Here is a 23,349-nt window from a genome sequence, read left to right as displayed (position 1 = left end):
AGCATTGGGATTGGCCTTTAAGCAGTGATTCATGAAGGTATCACACTGCTCTGCCTGCCGTGCTGCTGTCTTGGCTCACTGCAGTCACTTCCCTCCTAGTTTCTGCAAACCATACATAGCACACAATAAATTCTGTTCCAAATGTCTCTCTCCCCATTTTTTCCTTATCCAGAAGGTAGTTTAAAATCACAAATGGAAAGAATGTGTCTACTTGAAGCCATGGTTATAACCAGTTCACACTTTGGCTTGTAAGATATTCTAATTTGTTGCTTTTTAGTTATGGCAATTTCCAGTAGATTCTCCGTTCCTTTGGCATTAATGAAGAACAACAGTTTTGTCTCATCCCAGTCATTAGGAAATACTAGTTGCTCAATGCTTAGTTACAAGAGTGAACTGCAAACTACAAATGCCTACAGCAGAGACACATTTTTCAGGGTTCTGCACACGCAGACTGCTCAGCTGCAACACCAGAGCACTCCTGCTTTGCGTAAGAGCACAGACACATCTGATCACTGTCAGTCGGGGACTTCTGTGTTCATCTCAGATTTCTCTGGCAGCATGACCCTGGGAACACTTCACTTCCCAGAAATAAATAGCAAAGAACTACCCATTAGTTGCATTTGTTTCCTAATACTGTATGCTTTAAAAGCGTTGTCTCCTCGAAGCGTTTGTTAAGTGCAGTACAAAAATGCCAGGCAACACAGAATTCAGCTGAAGTACTTAAATATGATTAAGATAACAGGCACACCATAATACTCTGCAAGTGCACGTCCAGAATTATCTCTGTTGTCACCAGAAATGAATTTAATAATAATACAGATTCAGAATTCATGATTCAACAGTATTTCACCACTCAGAGTTCAGAGAGAAGTGCAGGTTATGAAACTGTGCAATGACACTTGAATTCTGCAGAAATCTGCAACACCATAGATAAAAAGTGCAGGAACAACCAGCAATGTTTTTTGTAACACTTTGGATCAGAGGAAATTTTACAAAGTGTATCACAAGTAACCAATCTACAATGATTAACATTGAAATGTAAAAAAAAAAGAACAATGAGGGAAGGGAAAGCATTCGGGCCTAATTCTTCATCATTGAAGACTTATTTTAACCACCAATTCCAATATGAATTTAATAGAGCTAACTTCAGAAAGAGGAACAACTTCAGAAACCAGTCAATTTGTGTGTCAGCTGAGGAAGCTATCAGTTCTGTTAAACATTAGCTTGGAGTAACATTTAAATATGTGCTAGGCTTTTGAAAATCCTGAATCTGACACTAGCCAATATTAGCCTTTTTCTGAGTTTTCAGGGAAGTCATCCTTTGCAATTTGTACTTCTGAATAAATTACTTAATTCGCATTTCTCTAAGCAATTATGACCAAATATATTTTGACTGGAAAAAGAACTACCTAGCTGACTAGCCAGAGCTGATGATTTTTACTTATTTAAGTTATTAAAAACAGCCTTAGGTATCCACTGATTCATGATAAAATCCAACTCCCAATCAGCTGCAGACCCAGAAACTACCAAGATCTTATGTTTCAATATTTCAAAGAGAAACCACGTTCTTTCTCTCACATGAAAAGCCTCACAGTGCCAGATCACATCTGGTAATTAATTACCTGTTGTACCGTGGCAGCCAGAAACAATATCTGCTCATGACAGTCACCCAACAGAACATCCCCTTCTACAAAGCAAATTACCAAAATGAGTGAAAACAGAGCCCTTGAAGACAGAGATAATGGTTTGTGAATAAGTTACTGTGAGGTGAGATAGGTGTGATCTTGCCATGGGATAGATGTGAGCACCAGGACAGCCCACTGCAGAGGAGCCTGTGTCTATCCTCTGTACACTCCGGTTTACCTTGCACTATCTTGTCCACCAACTTGTTTCCTGTCACTGGAAAAAGAAATCTCTTCATAGCTGTTTGTTTTCCCTCTCAATTCCTTATTCCATTTGAGCTCATTAGCCTAAGAACAGCTTGAGACAACAATCTGTTTTGGATTTGAAGAGTGACTAATCTTGAATCTGTATTAACATTATGAAATTAATTTCTGGTGACGGCAGGGATAATTCTGTACCTGCACTTGCAGGATAGCATGATGCACTTGTTATCTTAATCATATTTAAGCACTTCAGCTGAATTTTGTGTTGCCTGGCACAAAAGTGAGTACCTGGATCAAGGTACCGAGACACCATTGCAATAATAAAGAAATCTTATTTACCTACAGACAATCTAAGATCTATAAAAGCCTTTATATTGATATAGTAAAAACCCCTGTGACAAGTAAGCTAGAGTTACAGAGGTAAATTCATTCTTTAGAAGCTGCCTTTGAAAAGGTAAACATTAGTGTTTGTAGATACATTGAAAGACACAGCAGGCCTTTTTCTGTAACAGAGGTATATGCAGAAAAAACTCCAATTTTATCAGACATTTATCATGTCCCTGTTTCAAGGAGCAGTACTCATTATACAGCTTTGGATTTGGATTTTTCTGGTTTAAAACATGAAGTATCTTAATTACAAACACAGTTTTTCAAACCTTTTCAATGTGTGGTTCCTGCACGTCTGCTTATGCATGCAGTGAAATAGGAAAGGCTACTTAAGGCTCAAGCTTTGTTTTCTTGGTTATGTTTTGTACCCCTTCATAGGTCATCTCAAATTTTGAGAGGCCTCCAGACCACATGGTCAATACCTGAAGTCTCAGAGAAGAGAGACAGCCAGACAGCAATTTTAATTCAGCAACACTACTGAAAACAAAGCAGGCAAATCTGAAGAACCTGTGCTCTAAAATCTTGTTTATAGCAGCTGCATGGTTGCCATATTTGTGTAGGGAAGTTCCTCACCTCTGAAATATTCAACACATAGCAAACTTAGTAAAATGGGGTAGCATCCTTACTGCTGCACTAATGTAATAATAAACCAAAACATATTTACTACATGTATTTATTTGTGGCATTCACACATACTGAGAATACAATTACAAATTATGCAGATAATACATACTGAAAGACAACGTTGTTAATCAAGATGCATGTTATTATTAAGAGAAATGTACTTATTTAGACAAGTAAATGTAATTTAGGCATATGATGAGTTTATATTTATCTGTTCATGAACAATGGTACCATAAGTGAAATACACAGAAGAGGAATATGTTCTCATTTTTGGGTTTTTTAGGATGTTTTCTTTTGTGCAGCATTGTGCTGGTAAAAAACTATTGTGTCATTAAAGTCTAACTTAAGAATTGAGATCAAGATTTATTCAGATGCAATTTAGAATGGGGCCCAGCTCCAGCAAAACTCATGTCACACATCAAACCAAAGACAACAATCCCCTTCATTCAAACCAATAAACCAGAAATAAAAATATACAGGGTACGAGAACCGAACCATGTAGGTTACTTTTAAATGTACAAAAAATGTTATATGTTATTTAGCAACAACTGAGGAATGGCTAATTTAAAAAATAAAATATTGATTCCTTAGGCTCACAGAATTAATTTTGTTTGGGATTTTCAAGGTAATGACAAACGAGAATTAGATATCTAATAAGCATGGGAAGAGAGAATCCACTTTCTTTGAAAACCTCCAACATACTATGCAATACCTTTCTAGCCTTCATAAAGGAATATCTAATGGATTCGTACCCCTGGGTGATTTACAACAAAGGGTTTCACAGCAAAGTACAGAATGGATCAAGATTTAATTTCATACAATCTTGCTAAATATCAGTATTTTAAATACCTTTATTCTGCATACTCAGGAAATAATTCATAAGCCTGTAGGTTCTGTCTGAAAGCAAGTGAAATGGAAAACAATTCTAGAAAGAAATTCTATTCAATCAAGTTCTCTCCACAAACATGAAAATGCAATTACATGGTTCAGTCTGATCCTTATGGGAGGAAGAAAAAGCTATCCTTCATGATATATTTTACAATGACCTTACAGAATTATTACATACATGGCAGAACACTTAAATCACTTTTTAATTACCCTTACAAAGAAAGGTTTGCTTAGCAACATTTCAACAAAAATGCAAAATTTTCAGCCCAAGGCTTCTTCCAAAGCACAACAAATAGTTTTATTCTACAAAATTTACTTCAGGCAAGTATTAACAACATTAAATTCATCTGGGAAAGACACACTACATTAACCTAATAAATAAAGGAGTTATCAATACATCAGAGACACAGTAAAACTTGAACTCTTTCTCATTCTTTAGATAAACAAGTAGATAGGAAACTATGGAGAAGCATTAAAATAACTATGGAGTTGCAGCTTATCACCATCTATATATCAGAATGTGTTATTACATTATTGAGATTTCTTGACGAGGACTTTTAAGAGTATTTTTCTTTCAACTGAAGCATTTATAAAAAAATCCAACAATAGATTTACTTCCCTTCATCGGAAAAAGAAACCAAATTTGGTTCTGTACTAGAATATATTTTTCATGTGCAGGAATTTAATATTCATAATGAAAGACTTTTCTAATCACAATATTTTATCAGAGAGGACTATCTTCATGCCTTTCTTGCAAGTCAAGGTAAGTCAGAGGTAGCTTAGGAATGCTTTAGAATTTAGTGTTTTACTTGAAATTAATTAATTCCTCTTTCAAAGGGGTTAATAGTAAGTACAAAAGGCAAACAGTATATACAGCTGCCACTGTCTGCACCAAGAGAATAATTCCACGCTCAAAATAAGATTAGATTAGAACAGGAAAAAGGACATTGTACTTCTTTGCATGTGCTTCAGTGCACCAGCTCAGGCTGGTTTTCTACAAAAGGGAGCACCCCACTAACATAATATGCTATTCCAAGGGACAGAAGAGCAATGACAATGATGAGGAGCAGCACCCTCCAGAAGCCCAGGTCTTCCACAAACTCTTGCCACGTTGTGCGGAAACTGGAAAGAACTCCTTCACCTTGCTGTAGGTTTGGATTAAGAAGGGAATGGCTTTCCATTGCACTACAGAGGATTAAAGTTAAAAATACATCAGAGAAAAAAGTACACACCTGTAAGTATGACAGTAATCCTACTAAGGGCATCTGAAACACTCCAGATTAAAAATTAAACTCCCCTACTGATTTATAGTACAGCATTGCTTCTGTTAAATCAAGACAAATCAGATCAGGAAAACAACTCCTAATTATAAACTCATTTTAGCTGAAACTCATTTTATCAACCTGTGCAAAGATAATGATATTTGTGTATGTATAACTGCACTGAATTTTCAGGCCTGCTACCCAGGAGCCACCAAAGGCCAGTCCCCATAATTCCTACTAAATATGGCTTAGTAAAATACAATGAAGCATAAGTTAAGACCTCAAGAGGCACACATTATTTGTTAATAAAACAAATCATGACTAAAAATAAACTGATTAATAAAGTGGAAACTTTAACCAATATTAATTGAAATGCTGAATTCTGAAGTGACCTGTACTACTCTCCTGGATGTCTTTGTTACATGCCTCTTCTCTAGCATAAAAAAAATTACAGAAAACAATAACTTTGGATAAAAAGAAGTTCAGAAACTTTCTGAACAAGCTGGCATTTCTGTGTTTTCTGCCATATGGTGTTCAGTTACTGCTTTGATGTTTTAGCATTCCACTACCAATCCATCAGGCCCCCTAAATTGTCAGACTATAAACAAGGGAGTGGAATTCTCACTTTTAATGAAAAACAAATATAAAAATCTGAGAGAGGCACTCTTCTTGACAACTGATCATCTTTAGAAAAAGATATAAATTGTCTCAAAATCCAGCATGGCTTCTTGTGGAATTCACCCAGTTTTGCTGGTTTCACAATTGTAACAGGAAACTATCTGTTGCTTATGAAAAACCTCATGAAGAATAGTAAAGCTTTTGCATAAATTGACTTCACTTAAAATTTTGGCCATTTGCACAGTTTTACTACTTCTCACTTGAGTGAAATTACATACATGGGTGTTTTCAGGATCAGGCCCTGACAACCACAGACAGGAAATGGTGGAATCAACCACATACTTGATGTCAATAGCAGAATGCAAGCAAGAAAACCCTATTTTTTTTCTCCCTTTTAAATGTTTTCTGTTACCATATTCCTATATAGGTCTTACAGGGCTAGTAATAATTTTTCTTAAAAATCAAGGAAAAGCAACTTCCAAGTCAAAACTAATTGTACAAATGTCGCTGTTCTTCATGACAGAAATAAATTGATGTTATCAGAAAAAAGTCTCATTCGGGAAGCTCTCTTGTAAGATTACACCATGGGAAACCTTCACACTATTCATATGGTATTTTTTCTCAGGAAGTACAACCACTGAAGAACAATTAGCCTAAACTCCCACAGCTTGCTCAAGTATTGCAGCATCACATGCACAAGATTTCAGGAATTGCCTATTAAACAGCCTGTATTTTGGTTTTTTAAATATTTACCATGCTATAAAGCTATTTTAGCTAACCCATAGCTGCAGGATTTAGTCATCTTCCTTGCTTATTATGATTTCCCAAGCAAAACAAAGGGTTTAGTAAAAGACAGCCCTTTGTGCAGAACAGAACTTCTTACTCAGTAAGTTAGTAAGTACTAACTAGTTAATACATAACCATAGAGAGGTTAAATAAAGGTGCAATGCAATTTAAGTGGAAAGGTCACATGCTCACTCATTAAAAAAGGGTACATAGAAAACATTTTTACTATTTTATATTACGACCCAATTAAAATCAATGTTATTTAAGATTTTTTTTTCTTATTACAAATTACACCTGCATAAAAACTGGCAATGTAGCAACATGTCCTCAGAAGAGTTAGTGCCACACAGCCCAGACAGATGATGTGTGTCCAGCAGCAGCTGGGAGCTCACATTTGGACAGGCTTGTGGCACAGCCACAGGTCCAGCTGGGCTGTGCAGAAGGACAGATGTCTGTGTGAGGCAGGGACAGAGGCAGCTCTGCCTCCTGGCAGCAGGGCTGCTCCTCACCCGCAGCAGGGCAAAGCAAGCTAAACCAAACTTGACTTGGGAGCAGAGCTCTGGCCTCTGCCTCCTAAGCAGCAGCAGCTGTGTGTAACAAGGAGCAGAAAAATGAACTCGGAGACTGTTTTTAGAGACAGTGTTATTTCTGCATAGGTCCATATGCAATGTAAAAGTTCAGAGGGCAGGGGACAGAAGACATTAATTTATGTGTCTCTAAAATGTGAAAATAATACAAAGAGGGATAAGTGAAACTGTGGAGGTCTGAAAAGCCAATTGGTAAAGATATTATTTCTTTACAAAGCAAACGGCATACAAGCTCATTTGCTTTGGCTCCTGTAGGCATCTGCTATTTGTTACTTTAAAAATAATGTATTTCAGACACTTTAAATACGTTCCCAAACAAGCTGGGTAATGCACTGCTTATGTCTCTGTGCCTGTCCCCAAGGAGAGTTGCTGACTTCCTCGCCAAAGCAAACAATATAACATTTATGAAGGTCAAATAACAGAAAGGGAGCTAAGTTTGTTAAAGGGACACCATCAAATCAAAAATCAAAATTTAAATGGGGATGAGCTGTTCATCCACATGTTTAAACAAAATCAGCCTAAGTGCCTTTCTGTGTGTCAAGAAACTTTCAATAAAAGATACTGAAGTCAGAAAGGTAATATGCATTAATTCTTACAATGTATAACCACACAATTTTGAAAATAAAATTAATCTTTTGTTTCAGGGCTTAAAACAGCCTCTCTGACAGGTGAGGTCACCCGAGGTACAAGAAAAAACTTCATGTCTGCTCACTGGAAGTACTGGATATTATTTCTATAGTTTTGTTGGTTTCACCTTTTCTGTTTACTCTGCTTAGATCTAATTCCATCTATACAGCTTCTTTTCTGTTTACAGTACAGCCTGTCTGTATTTTCACATAAACCAAGCCACAGTTTTATGACAAAACTCCCTGTCTTTTGTGCTATAATGTTCCAGTAGTCATAGTTCATATGGTCATCATAAGACAAAATAAAAAAGCCACATAATTTTTGAATGGGGGTATAGAGCATAGTAAGATATACTAGAAAGAAGTCACCATTGCTTTATACAACAGGACTGATAGTTTTCTTTGTGTAGTGAAAATATCTTGTTTTGTGCTTTGTAGGACTTTGCTACATTTTTCAGGAACAGCAGTAACTCCTGGAACTGACTAATGCAGCAAGCCTGTTCTCCTTATATGTTTGTTTTCCACTGAGAAACTTTAATTTTATGGCATACAGCTTTCAGTAATTACAGTTGCATTTGTGCTACAGAATCACAATTTATTACTACTGATTTCCTCTCCCTTGTAACCCCAGGTTTTTATCTGTGTCATCCCAATTTTCCTTAAGCTTGCCTGTATCTCACTTTTTGGTACCACTAACATGCTTCTTCTTCTTCTCCTCATGCTTTTGCTTTTTTATTTAAGAAAATTCTAAGTAAGCACAGTCCCAGAAAGGGGCTTTCAGGAATTTGTTAGTAACTTCCCTCTAACATAGCACTTTCCCTGAAATGGTCAGCAGTTTTCTCAACATCTTCAGTTCTGCATTAACTTTCTCTTAAGCCACCATAAAATTCTTATTCTCCATCTTTTCCAGGACTACTAACAATAGACATTTTAGGTACGACACCATATAAAATCCTTTATTCAAGTTCAGATTAATGAAAAGTCTGTTATCCTTTTTTTGCACAGAAAATCATCAAAAGGATGTCAAGTTAGACAGTGATACTGGCACTTTGCATTTCACACTATTTCCTGCTTAGGTGGTAGAGTATTTATGTTTGGGACTCTGTAGTGGAAAATTAGAAATTATTTTTAAAAATTTCTACCATAAAATTAAAATCTCAATAGAAGTTCTTTTTTTCTTTCTTACATTGGATCTGTTTAAAGAGATTTTTCCAAAATCTAACACTCAATTTTGATTTTGTCTGATAATGTCAGGCCAAATTTGATATTATCTCTTTTGAGGAATAAACAATCAAGTCAATCCCAAAAATCTAAAAGCCATGGACATTATTTCTCTTGGTAAGTATTTTTGTTTGGTAAATACCTTTCACTTTCAGCCGTTTGCATTGTCTCCAGCTTTGAGTGAGCTCCTCTGTTAAATCCTTTCACCTCTTGCTCCTCTAAAGATTCCAGCAGCCTAATCACATCTTTATTCACACCCCTTCTTTTGGCAAGAACAAGTGGTGTTGCTCCTTGGTGGTTGCTAAAACAAGCCCATAAAAAGACACAAGAAAATTTTAACATAGAAATTTTGTAACAAGTCAACTCTGCATAACATATTACAATTTCTTAAGTCCTCAGAACTATTTTCTGTTTTATCAGACTAATAAATTCCAATCTATCCAAGTTATAGCACAATTAGCTATAGACGAAAATCAGTATATTTAGGTTTGAAATTGCACAACTCTTTTCCCCCTCTAATAAAATCAAAATTCCTAGGACTCTAATCTAACTGGAATCTCTGGGTGTTACAGCAAAATAAAAAAAACACAGTAGATTTATGGCAATGTTCAAGTTTAAGCTTAATTTCAAGAAAGAATTGTGCAATCTGGCTCCTAATACTTTCTTTTCCATGAGGGTATTAGGACATGAGGCAGAAATGAAATAAAATACAGATGGTCCCTCTGCTGCTATTAAAATAACACTGAATAGGTCCAGAGCTGCCTTTCGACCAGGAATTTCCACCAGAGCTGTTTGAAACGAGGGGAAAAAATCCCAACCCACAACTCATAAATAATCTGGTCTACCAATAACTAGTTTTGCTGAGCTGAAAACATTAATGAGGGACAGGTGAAAAAGGGACAGACTTAAAAACTCAAAGGTTTTGACGTTACTCCTGGATTTTGCACACGTTGTGAATATGCAGAAAGTTCCACAAACAAAGTAATTCAGCACAGGAATGAAACAGCTAGTTATTTTGCAGCTTAAGAGCTTCCATCTGAGCACTGGCATCTGACAGCTGCTGGAAGCCAGAAGGAAAGAATATACAATATTCTGAGTCACAGACTTTGAGGGAGGGCAAAAACACTGAAAGGAAGCATTGTTACCAGAGGAGTACGGGAATGAACTGACACACACATATGCTGTATTTTCTTTGTCTCATATAGTACAACAATAGAAAATGGGGTGGAGAAATTCTTTTAAAGTAGTCAATGTGATTTTTTTTTTGGTGCCAGCCACCCACACCTGGTTGTCTGGCCAAACCAGGGCAGCAATGCCATCAATGAGGCAGAATTAGACACAGCAGCTAGACACACCAGCAGCAGATAGTTTCATTTGCTTTGCTTGTTGCACAGACTAGCAGAAGTGGCCTCTTACTGTTTTCCTGCCTTTTTCTTTTGTTTTTTTAATTAAGTGGTATCTTTGTAAAGTAGAAGTACACCAAATACAGCATTTCAGCAACAGCAGATTTATATGCAAGGCTCTGGTGACAAAAGATTAATGTATTATAAAATATGTACTGTATAAAGTGACTTACCAAATATCAATTTTAAGTCCATTAGAAACTAGGAACTGGATGGTATCAACATGCCCACACAGGTGAAGGGCTGTGTTACCCTGGTAATCAGTGGCTAGGAGGTCAGCACCAAATTTATGCAGGAGTTGACAGATGTCTACATTTCCTCTGGCTGCAGCCAGGTGAAGGCCAGTTCGGCCTCGGCTGTCACGAATGTTCGGGTCGAAACCACTCTCTAAGAGTCGTTTGGAATAGTTAAAATCTCCATCAATACAAGCCTGCAGCAGAGGCACATTTGTCTGGGAGGAGTCGTTCACAAAAACGTAGGACATTGCTCTGATTCTCTCAGGAGAAGGTGACCAACCTGCAAGTAAAAGGGTGAAGAAATGATGGTGAAACCAGGCAAAATAAACACAATGCTAATATTCACTAGACTGCCCAGGTTCCCAAACAAGAAAGCAAACGAGGTTATAGGTCAACTCTGAAATCTTCCTCATATATGATATAATTTCATATCCTGAAATCTTTGCAATATATGTTAGCTTTGTGTGCTGCATTCCCTTCTGGTAAAAAGCAAAGAGCTCACACCTCTGGAAAGAGCAGCAAAGCTTTGTTATGAGAGAAAACTATAATATGTCTGCCACAGATGCCAGACAGGTGATCAGTTTTCAACCTAATAAGGAATCACAAGTAGTAGTATTGATATTGAAGGGCAAAGTACCACAGATTGGGACAGAAATGAAGAACCTTTCATAAATAGGGAAACTCTAAACAATTCAGGCCACTGGTACAGTCACACTAACTGCAATTTTTACCAGCTATAAGAAAAGCTGCTTCAACGGATTTTCACCCTCTGAATTTGAACTTCAATGCACAAACTACTGTACAGCTGAAAATGCTTGATTAATAAAAATATTAATTTCTTCATTCTGCAAGAAACATATTTTTCAATAGTCTTTGCAGAACATTTTTGCAGTGCCAGAGATACACAAACTACTGAACAAACAAGAAGAGCAACACAGAAAACTGAATGTATTAGGTGAAATTGCCCACCAAAGACTGGAACTAGGTGCAAGGAAGACAATCGTAAAATCAAGCACAGAGCTATTGTGGGTTTCACTGGAGCCTCAACATGGAGAAACACAAATGTAGTTTTCTCTGGCTTAATATTAAATAGAGGATTAAGTCCTGTTCTGACATAAAAGAGGAAGATAAATGTTTCACCATAGATTACTTGGTATAGAATATTTGATGAACTATGATTTCAGTTTTGCAGAAGAATATTTTAAGTGTGAGGCAAATCATGAGGGTATGATGACACTGTGTGCTTACGGGACACAGAAAAGATTACTTGAAAACAATAAGGGAAAAGAGAATGATTTAGCAAGAGAATGGTATAATGCTCATGATGCAATTTTAAGAAGCAATGAAAACATCTAGAGGACTGGACAACAGTCCTCTTTTTGTACTCTCTCAGAGAAGAGGTAAAAAAGAAAAAAAAAATCACACAGACAAGTAAAACTCCTCTAGAAAAAAATCTCAACAGACACACGACAACGTTCAAGTGACAGGAGGGAAAAGTGATTTTATGAAATAAGCTTTGAATAGAAAGTGAACTGAAACATCACTTGAAACAGTATTTTTCACTTGCCCAGGGTTTCTCTTCTGGGCTTATGGTGTAGCAATGTTCTGATTCACTATCTGAACCACTTATTAAAACTGCTATACACAGATTTAAATTTTCTCATCTATATAAGGTATCCTTCCACACCAGGGCACTCATTCAGCCAGGAGAATGGAAACATGGCCAGTAGCCAAAGAATTCAGTGTAAAACCTCTACTTTCTTGAGAGCTCATAATATCTATATCTTATAGCTCTTCCCCCATGTTTTAGATCAAATTCAAGATCAAAGTACCTACAGATTACAGAAGTAATTTCAAAATGTTTGCACTGGTCTGAATAATAGTTCTAGCACTGGTGGCTGTTGAGGTTAATAAATCATATTTAAACTTCACTAGGCTGTGTTTCCCATCTGGACAAATTCTGCTACATATATCAACACTGTCTGGTTTTTCAGTGCAGAAATGCACGATCTTTTTTTCTTTATTGGATGCTGAAGAGAAAGAGATAGAAATAAGTTCTATGTCTTGGTATCTGTATAAGGAATGATTTTAAGCAGACTACATTCCTCTAGGCTGCAAGTATGTTTTTAAGCACGTGATAGTACATCACTGGCTCAAGAACTCTTTTCCATAACCATCCCCAATAGCAAGTGGCCAGTTCACTGATACACCATAAAACTTAATGTCATGTAGGGCACTGACTACTTCCTTATAACCTTACACAAAAGGAAAGGAAAATGTAATTACTCGAATTTTCAATTAATATGTTACAACCCCCTGCATGCTACAAAGGTATGATTCCCAGCTGACAGCAATTTCAATTTTTTTGCCCATTTTCCAAATCATGAATGATATCAAGAATTATTCTTCCACTCAGCTTGTCCAGTCTTCACTGAGAAAAATAATGGGCCCAGTTTCTCTGTGATGTGATTGCAACCTCTATATTCTACACTAAATCTTCCCTAAAGCAAGATCATAAATAATTTTAAAACCTCCAATTATCAGCCATAGTAGCAGCATATCAATACCACAAACCCCTACTTGCACTTGACAAAAAGATCGTGGTTTGCTTGTAAAATAATGCTCCAGTGTTTAAACCTGCTTAATAAAACAAGACCTAACATAAATCAACATTAGAATATTACACTGGAAGAAATTTAGGCTATTTGAGAAACAGCATGGCATGCTCTGTTAAATGTAAGCTGTGTATTTTCATACCAGACATGTACGTCTGGTAAAGCCTTGCAGAATTCCCCAACTGTGATGAAACATTAGCTAATACTAAGAAAAAAAAAAGTCACCTCCTTATCTTATCAGAAAAGGAAAACAAAGACTAGCAGTTAACAGGTAGTGTAACTGGAAGTCATTCTCATTCAGAATTTAGTATGACTAGAACCTTCTAGAACTGATCATTGATGTGTAGAAGACTAAATTAAAACCTTAGTATTTCACAGTAAGAAAGACAAAGATGAAGCAAATCCTTCTTCCCAATACTTGAAGATTGTGGACTAAGCAAATGCTTTCACAAAAAAAAATAAATATCTGGACCATCTGGTATGATTTATCTTTGTGATTAGAAATATTTTTTTCTACTAACACAATTCTATTTCACATATGGCTAGCTAACCTATGCCAAATACAAGCTGCATACAAAGCTGAACTATGCACCATCTTTAAAATGTCAGTGCCCAAATGACATGTTCTTGCCTCAAAATTAACCCAACCTAGCAAAACTTCCTGTGTAAGAAAACTCATTTAAAAATCACAAGTCAACTAATTAGGTATTTCTGATTAAACAAATGGTGGTTACATTTCTGCCCACTGTATCAAAAAGCTTATTATTGCAATGACTATCTAATACAACAGATGTAGGAGCAAAATTTAGAAACAAAACAGCATTAGCCATTCAATTTAAATGGCTTCTGAAAGGTGAATCAGGTAATGACTGAAGCAGTCCATAAGCTGATATACTACCAGTAAGGACTGATTTCATAGCCACCAATTAGGACAAACGGACTTGCATTTGTAACTAGACACAAAATATTGCAAAATGACCATCCTGAATACCCCCAAAAATTACTACTACTAGTCAAATAAATCTAATTTTTTTAAGACAGAAGTGACTACTTGTAAAAATGTATCACTATCTACTGAAAATGTATCTGTTATATAATATTTTTGTTACAAAAAAAATAGGTTGCTTTTAATAACTTGGTACTTTGACATAAAATTCAAATACATCCTTCCAAGCTCGAAGGATTCCCATTAAAAAGGCATAATATAAGAATACATTTTCCCTAGATTTATACATTTATTTAGCCTCAACATAGTGTACTTTTTAATTAATTACTTTTGAAATTATGCTGTAAGCCTCTTCAATGACACATGTGGGCTAGTGTACGATAAGAAAATTTAACCGAGCTGTTTTTTTTTTTTTTCCAAAAGGAATGCTTATATTAAATAATTCTGTAAAAACAATTTATTTAATAGGAGTCAATTGTCTCTCACTATACTGTGTATAAGGTAACTCATTATCACACCCTGATCTGTTGCAGGACACGTTCTCACCTGTAAAAGCAAAGAGTGATCTTAAAAAATTCGAATAACAGAGCTAAATGCAAGTTCTGTCATTTCTTAAACTAGTCCTAAAATTTGTGTTAATTGTGCACAATTTCATTTTACAGTAAACATATGCTGTTGTCTCTGCTTTCTCATTAAGTTCAACAGCTACCAAATAGCCCTAGGAACAGGAGAGAATGGCTCCACATGAGAGAGAGAATCACTCATGGGACCCATCCCTCCACTACAAAAGTAACAATGAACCTTCCAAATTAGGATTAATCACCCAGTCACTGCTCCACAGGATATACCAGTCCTGCAAAACAACAGTATTTCCCACTACATTCAGGAAAACTGAACTAATTGCCCCTATTTTAAAAAAACACATCAGTACCACAGAACAATATCAGATTGCTCCATCCTGGAGACTTCTCAATATTAATACACACCCTGACATCTAGAACCTAGGCATCAGTAAGATTACCACTAGAGAAACTGCCACCACCAAAAAGGGGAAACTCCAACAAATCCAGGAAAAAGTAACCTCCTATGCCAGCAAACACACGATACGCATTGCTTGCAAAATTTGCAATTGTCAAGTCCCTTGTGGCAAACAGCATCCTCTTTCTGAAATGCACTTTGAGAGCACTTCAGTGGCAGTGGCTTGCACAGCTCTTCATCTTCATTATTTAAGTAAATGAAAAACATTCCAGTACCTTGCTTAAAATGCTGAGGGAGAAATTCCTTGCTAAGTTTTCATGCACACACTTATTTATGTGTAAGTTACTGAGAAGTAATTTCACTGAATAAACATGATATTTAGTAAAAAATTATGTGATCAACCCATTTCCATTTAGGAAAGAAACCCAGTATGTACATCAAAATCCACTTAAGCTCTGTATTTTCTATTAGAAACCTTTATCTTTTCAGTACAACTGGAACAGGTTTATGGCTCCACTAACATGAACTGCTGCTAAAAGCAGCATCTCAGATTAAGCACAGCATGATGCCTATTTTATATACTGCTCTATTTTGCAGATCTTCTCTTTCTAACTTTAGCTATTTTTTCAACAGTTCCTGGATTTGAGCTATCCCAGCAGGTTCATAACACCTACATCCCCTTTCATGTCCCAAGTCAGCCACATGGGTAGGTGGAATAGCAGAATAAAATTATTTATGCCATTTGTTTCCAATCATTTCCATTCCCTTATGCAGACATGAGACATACAGGTAATGATTTCAGGACCACCCTGTAAGTAGAAACTCTGGTGCACTGCATATACAAAGGACTTTACAAGTACAGATTACGAAGTGCTTTATGAAAAAGTTTTAACAACTATGGCTGCTCTTATGAATCAGCAGATGATGGCATTGGGAAACAGGGAGCTTTGTTCATTATTGCCCAGTATGTCAACACCACAAGATAAAAAATATACAAGACCTCAAATGCCAGTCCAGGGTTGCAGAATGCTTTCTCAAATAAAATAGTACAAGCTTTGTGTATTTAGGTACACAAAACAAGGGAAAAATAAGAAAGAGATTGTTCTTTTAAAATGCCTTTATCAACAAGCAGAGCCACAAACATTTTGTCCTTGCTAAACTTAACTGGTAATTCAGTTGCATTACAAGTTTCAGTTGCATTACAAGTTTAACTTCTATCAAATATACAGCTAAGTATTTTTGAATACTGCTCATCTTTCATCTTCTGCACAAGAACTATTTAGGAAAAAAGGCAATTTACAGATTTCTTCAAATAACCTCTAACTTTAATTCCCCACAGTTGGCTCAATTAAACCAGTATACAGCTGCAGTACTTCTCCAATCATTGTGGCCAGTATGAAAACACCTGTTTTTATATAAACTTATCAAATCATATCAGTCATAATTTTTAACCATTTCACAAAGCTTTACCCAATTTTTTTTTTTGTTTCTGCTGGGAACATGTAGGGTGTGTGCTGCTGAAGAAAATATTGAAGGTTACTACATACTGTTTTGTTGTTGGTTTAGTTGTCTGGTTTTTAAGAGAGTAGAGAGAATTTGTCCCACCCCTAATTAAGCGTTTGTGTTTAAATTTGCTGCAGGCTCGGATCAGTGCCCTGGAAAAGCCACTGAGAGAGGAAGGAGGGGATATCTATGGCTGGCTGCAGGCTGCCGAGGCAGGACCAGCGCTGGAGTCTGGATGGACACTGCCACCACGTGGACTGAAGAACTCCTGTCCCACTGCAGGCACAATCACAATCACAGATTGGTCTGAGGTGCGAGGGACCTTAAAAGCTCAGCTGGTCCAACCTCCTTGCCATGGACAGGGACATCTTATACACCACTAGCCCAGGCTGCTCAAAGCTCCATCCAGCTTGGCCTTGAACACTTCTAGAGATGGGGCATCCACAGCTCCTCTGGGCAACTTGTTCCGGTTCTTCTTCACCCTCACAGGAAAGAATTTCATCCTTTTATCCAATCTAAACCTTCCCTTTGTCAGTTTAAAGCCATTCCCACTTGTCCTATCATTTCATGTTCTTGCAAAAAGCTCCTCTCCAGCTTTCTTGTAGGTACCCTTTAGGTACTGGTGTGGTGTGTAAGACTGGACACAAACAGATCCCTTTTTCAGCATTTATGGTGTTTTCTATTTTCCTAGGAAGGGAATTATGAAAGGCCTGAAAATAAGATTTCATAAAACTTTATTAAAAGGATTCTGAAATCCAAACTGCTACTTCCTTGCAGTATAAACAGCATTCTCATTTAAGTTTTGATCCTCTTTTAGTGAAATGAGGCCTTAGGTATGTTGCTTGAGTCCTGAAATCAAAGGTATTTAATTTTAGAAAATATGCATTTATGCCTGTTTCTTAAAAAACACCCAAAACTAAATACGAAACACCCCACACACAAAAAGTCCAGTCCTTAAGTAGACAAACAGTAAGTCTGAGATGACACATTTACTAAAACAGGGAAAAACTTTCTGTGTCCAGCAGGAATCATCAGAAATAAGAAGTTATAAGCAATAAAGCAAAGTAAGAACCTGTCACCACATGATTTGTTATATAGTTCGTATTTTCTTACTTTCCCCCCTATAATATATGTAATAGCTTATATGTCTTTAGTCATACATAACCTTGATGTCTTAGTGTGCAACACCAAATCTGGCTTAGTCACTTTTAAAAGCAGTTGTCTCTTAAATTTGTGACTCATTTATATATAACTGTATGCTTGACTTTACCTTTGAAAAAAATATCTTGCTGTGCTTGTTCATTGAAGTTCATTGTTTTATATCAACGATGCATTTCTATTAATATACCAATAATGAGACAGTTAACTGTCAAACATGCATCTCTTATTAAAATTGCTGGATACACATATTTCTGCTCAGAATTTTCATGTTCACACAGTAAATCACTAAACCAGTTCATTAAAGACAAATACTAAATTGATATATGTACTCTTTCAAATATTCTAAATATCTATCAACATAGCATGACTTTAGAAACTTAACTGTATCATGGTGGATTATCTTATGTAAGATGAAATGGTTACACTATTAAGGTTGTATGTCTAAGTAGTGTATACATAGTGATACTACTTATGCATAAATAGTTGCTTCACCATGCTTAGGCTCAAAAAATTTCTCCATGCAGGCAAACATGTAGTGCTAGTGTCTGCCCAATTTCAGTCTTAAGGGACTAAAGGGAGTAAACCAGCAGCCTAAGCATTCGCAGGGCAACAGACAAGCCCTGGGATTAATTAACATGAGGGTAATTAGGGAGGCCAATCTCAAGCTCCTGATCTGCACAGGGGCTGGAATTGACCAAATAAAAGATGATTGAAAAGAACCTGAGAGTAAAGTAGAGGAATTGATGTTTACCAATTGCATGGATTTATACTGCTGGGCCTGAAAACAAAAGACATCACATACACAGGGGAAACCTCTACCTTTAGATAACTTAGCAAATACTAGTAACTAATCTGTAAAAGACTCAATACTCATCATGAAACCCAATGTCTAGTCAATGAACAGCAATACTCATGTTTATTTAAAGCGGTTTCACAAGTTCTATTCGAGGAAGGATGAAGAGAAACTGTGAAAAAAGTCCGTGTAAATTATTACTTTTGTGAATAAAGAGACAACATGAAAGCAGCCACAGAGGATCACAACAAAGGTCCATTTAGGCCTAGTATAATTTTTCAAATGGTGGCAAAAAGCAAAGGCCAGAAAGAACATAGACTAGGACAAGCACATATAATATTGCTTTTTCTATTCAAAATGGATAGGGTTTCTACATATTTGGCTCTGCCTCCACCTCTAAATCTGCTCTTTCTCCTCTTCAACATAAATACTTTGAATACCCACAACATACTCTGGTAAGTTCTCCAAGTCAGTTACCTATGAAGAAAACATATTTTAATCTTGCTGAAACAGGGGCTTCCCTTGAGGACCCCCAGCTCTCCTGCAGGAAGAACAGACTGTGCACCTCTGCCTGTTCTTTTCCTGCCACTCATGATTCTACAGGCCTTCATCACAGCCCCCTCAGGCATCCCTTTCCAGGATGAATTATGCAGTCCAGCTTTCTTGGTCATTCCTCATTTGGAAGGGGGTTGGTATCTATGACCATTCTTGTTTTGTTTCTCCGAATTTCACTCTTTTTTACTCTGTTTGGAGCCGGGAGACAGAGCAGGGGTGACTCAAGCAGGATGTTCAGGGTGAACCATGGATTAACAAGTGTCATGACAAAATTCTTCACTTTGTTCTTTACTTGTTTCTCTGTAATATTCACTGTTTGTTTTACCTTTTTCACAACTGCTTAATACTGTTGTTACATTTTCATGGAACCATTCACCAAAACTACAAGATACTGCTCATTACTGAGAGCCCAGTATTTCATATGGGAAGTCAGGATTCTCTTTATGCTATCTGAATCCCTCTACTTACACTGAACTCATGTGCCAGGACATTGCATTATCCAGTCACTCAGTTTTACAGGGCTCTTCTGCAGCTTTTCATAGCTGACCCCATCTTTACAACCCATGTCCTGGCAAACAATATCACCTTGTTGCTCACTGCCTTTTCTAATCTGGCCATGCAAATTCTAACAGTTCAGAAGTCAGAACTGAACCATGCAGAACTAGAATTCCTCCAGTCTTACTGATCATAAGACTAAGACTGGTGTCCTGGATCAGACTGATCCCGCTCACCCAGTGCTCTGCTTTCAACAGCAGCTGTCAGAGATCCTCCTTTGGGAGAGCACACGAGCCTGGCTGCTTCCTGCAGTCCATTCTCCACACACACCCACCAGCCACTATAGTACATTGTGGACCTCCCTGAGTAGCTCTTTTAGCAGCCCTTCCACAGACTTTTTGTCTACTTTCCACCCCCTTCCTGAACTTGCTCACACTGCCACCACAGTGCTCCTGTCACCCTTCCCTGTATCCATCTGAAACCATCTCCCAACAGGCCCAGGATGCAACTCTCATTTCAGTGCCTCAACACTGGATGAGTAACTCACACTTCACTCACTGCCTTCACTGCATAACTCTTGGTCATGCCCCAGCAATAACCTCTGTGAACAATACTGACTTTTCAGTCTCTTAAGGATGCTGATTCCCTTGTCCCTTTTGGTCGTCCTTCCCTATCCCACTGTATCCTTCTTCCAATGCAGAGACTGGAACAACACACACTTCCCCAGATGCAGGTGCACCAGCTGCACCAGCAAAATGGTGCCCTCTATCCTCTTCTCAGTCGCTCTCTGAGGACAGTCACCACTTTCCTGGCTCTCTGGCTGCCACACCACAATGAGCTTAGGTTTCCAGGGAACACTCAATGGCAACTCCAAGAACTTTGACGTGATTGGTGGCTGCCAGTTGTGAGTTCACCACCATGTGAGCACGGTTTAGATTAGTCTACCCAAGACATCATCTTACTTTGTGTACACAGAAGTTCATGTGCCACCTTTCTGCCTCCTTCCCTTTTTTGGCAATTTCTTTTTACCTTCTTTATAATAATTTTTCAACCCAACCACTTGTGCACATAAGAAAAGTCTTTGATCCATTCTCCTCAAAAGCCTCTGGTACGGTATTTTGCTTTAATGCTTCCTGAAGATCCACATCACCTGTATCTACAATCCTACTCAGTAAACTTGAGTAAAAGCTGATGAGCCCTTGAAGATGTACCCAATCTCAGAGACAACCAGCTCCTAAGGTACTAACACGTAATAGGGATCGGCATATTCTGCAGATTCTTTTGTGGCTACAAAACTCTGAGGTGAAGACAGAAAAGCATTTTACACTACCTATGGGAAGCCCACACACCCCAAGCCTTTCCTGAAATGTGCTGCTGCCCTTTTTCTGTCACCATCTACTAATCTAAGAGGTCTTGAGCGTGCTGAAAAATATCATCAATAAGCATTACAGGATTCATGCCTTTGAGTTTATATTATAAAAATTCAGCTGATGTAGCTGCATTACTTGGATTTCAGAAATTTGCTGACTGACAAAACTGGTGCTTAAGCAGTTCTGTTCCACTCAGCCAATTGAAATTTTATTGATAAAGTAAAAGAAAAAATGCCACTTGGAAAAGTCATGTTGATACATGAAAGAAAGCCAGAATCTAAGTTCTGTAAGTACAGACAAGGCTGCAGTGGGGGACTGCACAAGATAAAGCCTTTTTTCAACATATTTAGTAAGTATCATCTTTAAATACAAAGCAAACCACAACAAAACTGACTGTTTCAGTATCTGTGCTCTTGACTTACAAACACAATAAACACCCACGATAGAAATTTGGTGGAACAAGCCCATGCACCCAAGACAGGCCTATTGCCTGCTCTAACAGCATTCTATGGATGGTCTCTCCAGAAAGCTCAATGCTCAAGGATCATGTATTTCACAAAACATGTATAAACCAATGCCTTGTAAAATATCTTATGTGCTTATTAACAGCTCTATCTGGAAGTGGAACATCCACAACTTGTGATCATGTGGGGAAATAATAACTGACAGACTTCCCCATTCTGTCTACAATTCAGGTGTTTTCCCTACCTTTTCACCACAATAACAACGTGTAGCAGCTTTAGTGTGGTCTAGAAAATAAAAAAAGGGAACTACCCCATTTCCTTTAATAACCGTAATTGCTTCACCAAAGACAGTTATGACAGCACGTAAAAATACGCATTTCGGTTTCACTTATCTTTTTTCTCCTAGAAAGCACGTTCAAAGCCGCACACTTACCAATGCCCCGTCAGCAGGGCGGCCGCGTTCCCGTCCCGTTTCCCCCCTCCCCTCCCGGGAAGGCTGGCACCGCTCCCGCTGTTCTCCCACCACAGCGCTCCACCCCCGTGCTCCAGGGCCGGGCTCTGCCCAGGGCCCGTCCCCGGGTCCCTCCCGGGCCTGGCACAGGGCTGCGGGGGGTGACAGCTCCTGCCGTGCCCTGCCGTGCCCTGCCGTGCCCTCCCGGCCTCCCGCTCCGCCCGGCCCCGGCCCCGCTCCCGCCCTACCTGCGCGGGGCTCGCGGTGGGCTCGCGGGGCGGGCGGAGCGCGCGGGCGAGCGCCGGGCGGGCGCGCGCGCCCCCTGCTGGGCGGAGGCCGCGGGGCGCTCCGTGCACCTCCGGCGCTCACGGAGCCTTGGCTGGGCGCCGGGACGGGCAGAGCCGCGGGGCGCTCCGTGCACCTCCGGCCCTCACGGAGCCTTGGCTGGGCGCCGGGACGGGCAGAGCCGCGGGGCTCAGTGCCCATCCAGCCCTCACGGAGCCTTGCCTGGCTCCGGGACGGGCAGAGCCGCGGGGCTCAGTGCCCATCCGGCCCTCACGGAGCCTTGCCTGGCTCCGGGACGGGCAGAGCCGCGGGGCTCAGTGCCCATCCGGCCCTCACGGAGCCTTGCCGGGCTCCGGGACGGGCAGAGCCGCGGGGCTCAGTGCGCCCGGCAGGGCCAGAGGAGGGGTTGTCCTCCCGTACTCGGCTCTAGTGACGCCACCCCTCGAGTGCTGGGCTCAGTTCTGGCCCCTCAGCCCAGGACGGACAGTGAGGGGCTGGAGCGTATCCAGAGAAGGACAGGGAGCTGGGAAGGGTCCGGAGCACAGGGGCTGTGGGTGCAGCTGAGGGAGCTGGGGGTGCTCAGCCTGGAGCCAAGGAGGCTCGGGGTGACCTGATCGCTCCGTGCAGCGCTGAGAGGAGCCGAGCCCTGCTGCGGGCCGGGCTCTGCTCACAGCAAACAGGGGACAGCAGAACAAGGCATCGCCCCAAGCTGTGCCAGGGGAGGTTGGGATTGGACATTAGGAGGAATTTCTTCACAGAAAGGGTGATCAAGACACTGCCCAGGGAGGTGGGAGAGTCTCCAGCCCTGGCGGTGGCTGAAGACTTGAAGAAGAGACTGTGGTGTGGTTGATGGGTTGGTGTTCCGGCAGAGGTTGGACTCCTCAGTCTTTTCCATCCTAACTGAATCTGTGATTCTGCGATTTTGACGCTGCTCTGTGTGCTATCCCTGTAAAACCACAACAACCAGCAAGCTACGAATTCAGGCCAAAGTACAATGCTTCTGTCTCCACCTCGCATCAGAACCAAGGTTCTCTTGAGTATAAGTGAATGGGAGCGGGAGTGAATGGCTGGAAAGGGCGAGGGCTGGAGTTATTTAACTTCACCCAAAATACTACAGTAGCTTCTTTTTATGGGTGATACCTCAGCGGCTCAGTAAGCCAGCCAAAACAGTGTGGTCTGCTTGGAAGGATCAGAGGAAATGCATGCCTT

General features: G+C 39.2%; 1 protein-coding gene across 2 annotated transcripts; it reads right to left on the bottom strand.

Annotated features, from left to right (window-relative positions):
- Positions 1-2,930: 2,930 nt before the first annotated feature.
- On the bottom strand, positions 2,931-22,180 carry ANKRD46 (ankyrin repeat domain 46). Of its 2 annotated transcripts, none has more exons than XM_056483910.1 (4): positions 22,104-22,180; positions 10,462-10,804; positions 9,028-9,186; positions 2,931-4,970 (listed from the first exon to the last, which is right to left on the bottom strand). In XM_056483910.1, exons 2-4 carry the CDS (start codon positions 10,770-10,772, stop codon positions 4,754-4,756), a joined length of 687 nt encoding a protein of 228 aa, XP_056339885.1. In that variant the 5' UTR covers positions 10,773-10,804; positions 22,104-22,180; the 3' UTR covers positions 2,931-4,753. The 2 variants fall into 2 exon arrangements, with proteins under 2 accessions (XP_056339885.1, XP_056339884.1); XM_056483909.1 differs by lacking the exon at positions 22,104-22,180 and adding an exon at positions 21,838-22,022.
- Between the last annotated feature and the right edge of the window lie 1,169 nt (positions 22,181-23,349).

This window comes from Oenanthe melanoleuca, chromosome 2 (assembly GCF_029582105.1).
Source record: "Oenanthe melanoleuca isolate GR-GAL-2019-014 chromosome 2, OMel1.0, whole genome shotgun sequence".
Taxonomy (NCBI): Eukaryota; Metazoa; Chordata; class Aves; order Passeriformes; family Muscicapidae; genus Oenanthe; species Oenanthe melanoleuca.
Note: the sequence above shows the minus strand (reverse complement) of the source record. Positions and strands in the feature narration are given on the sequence as shown.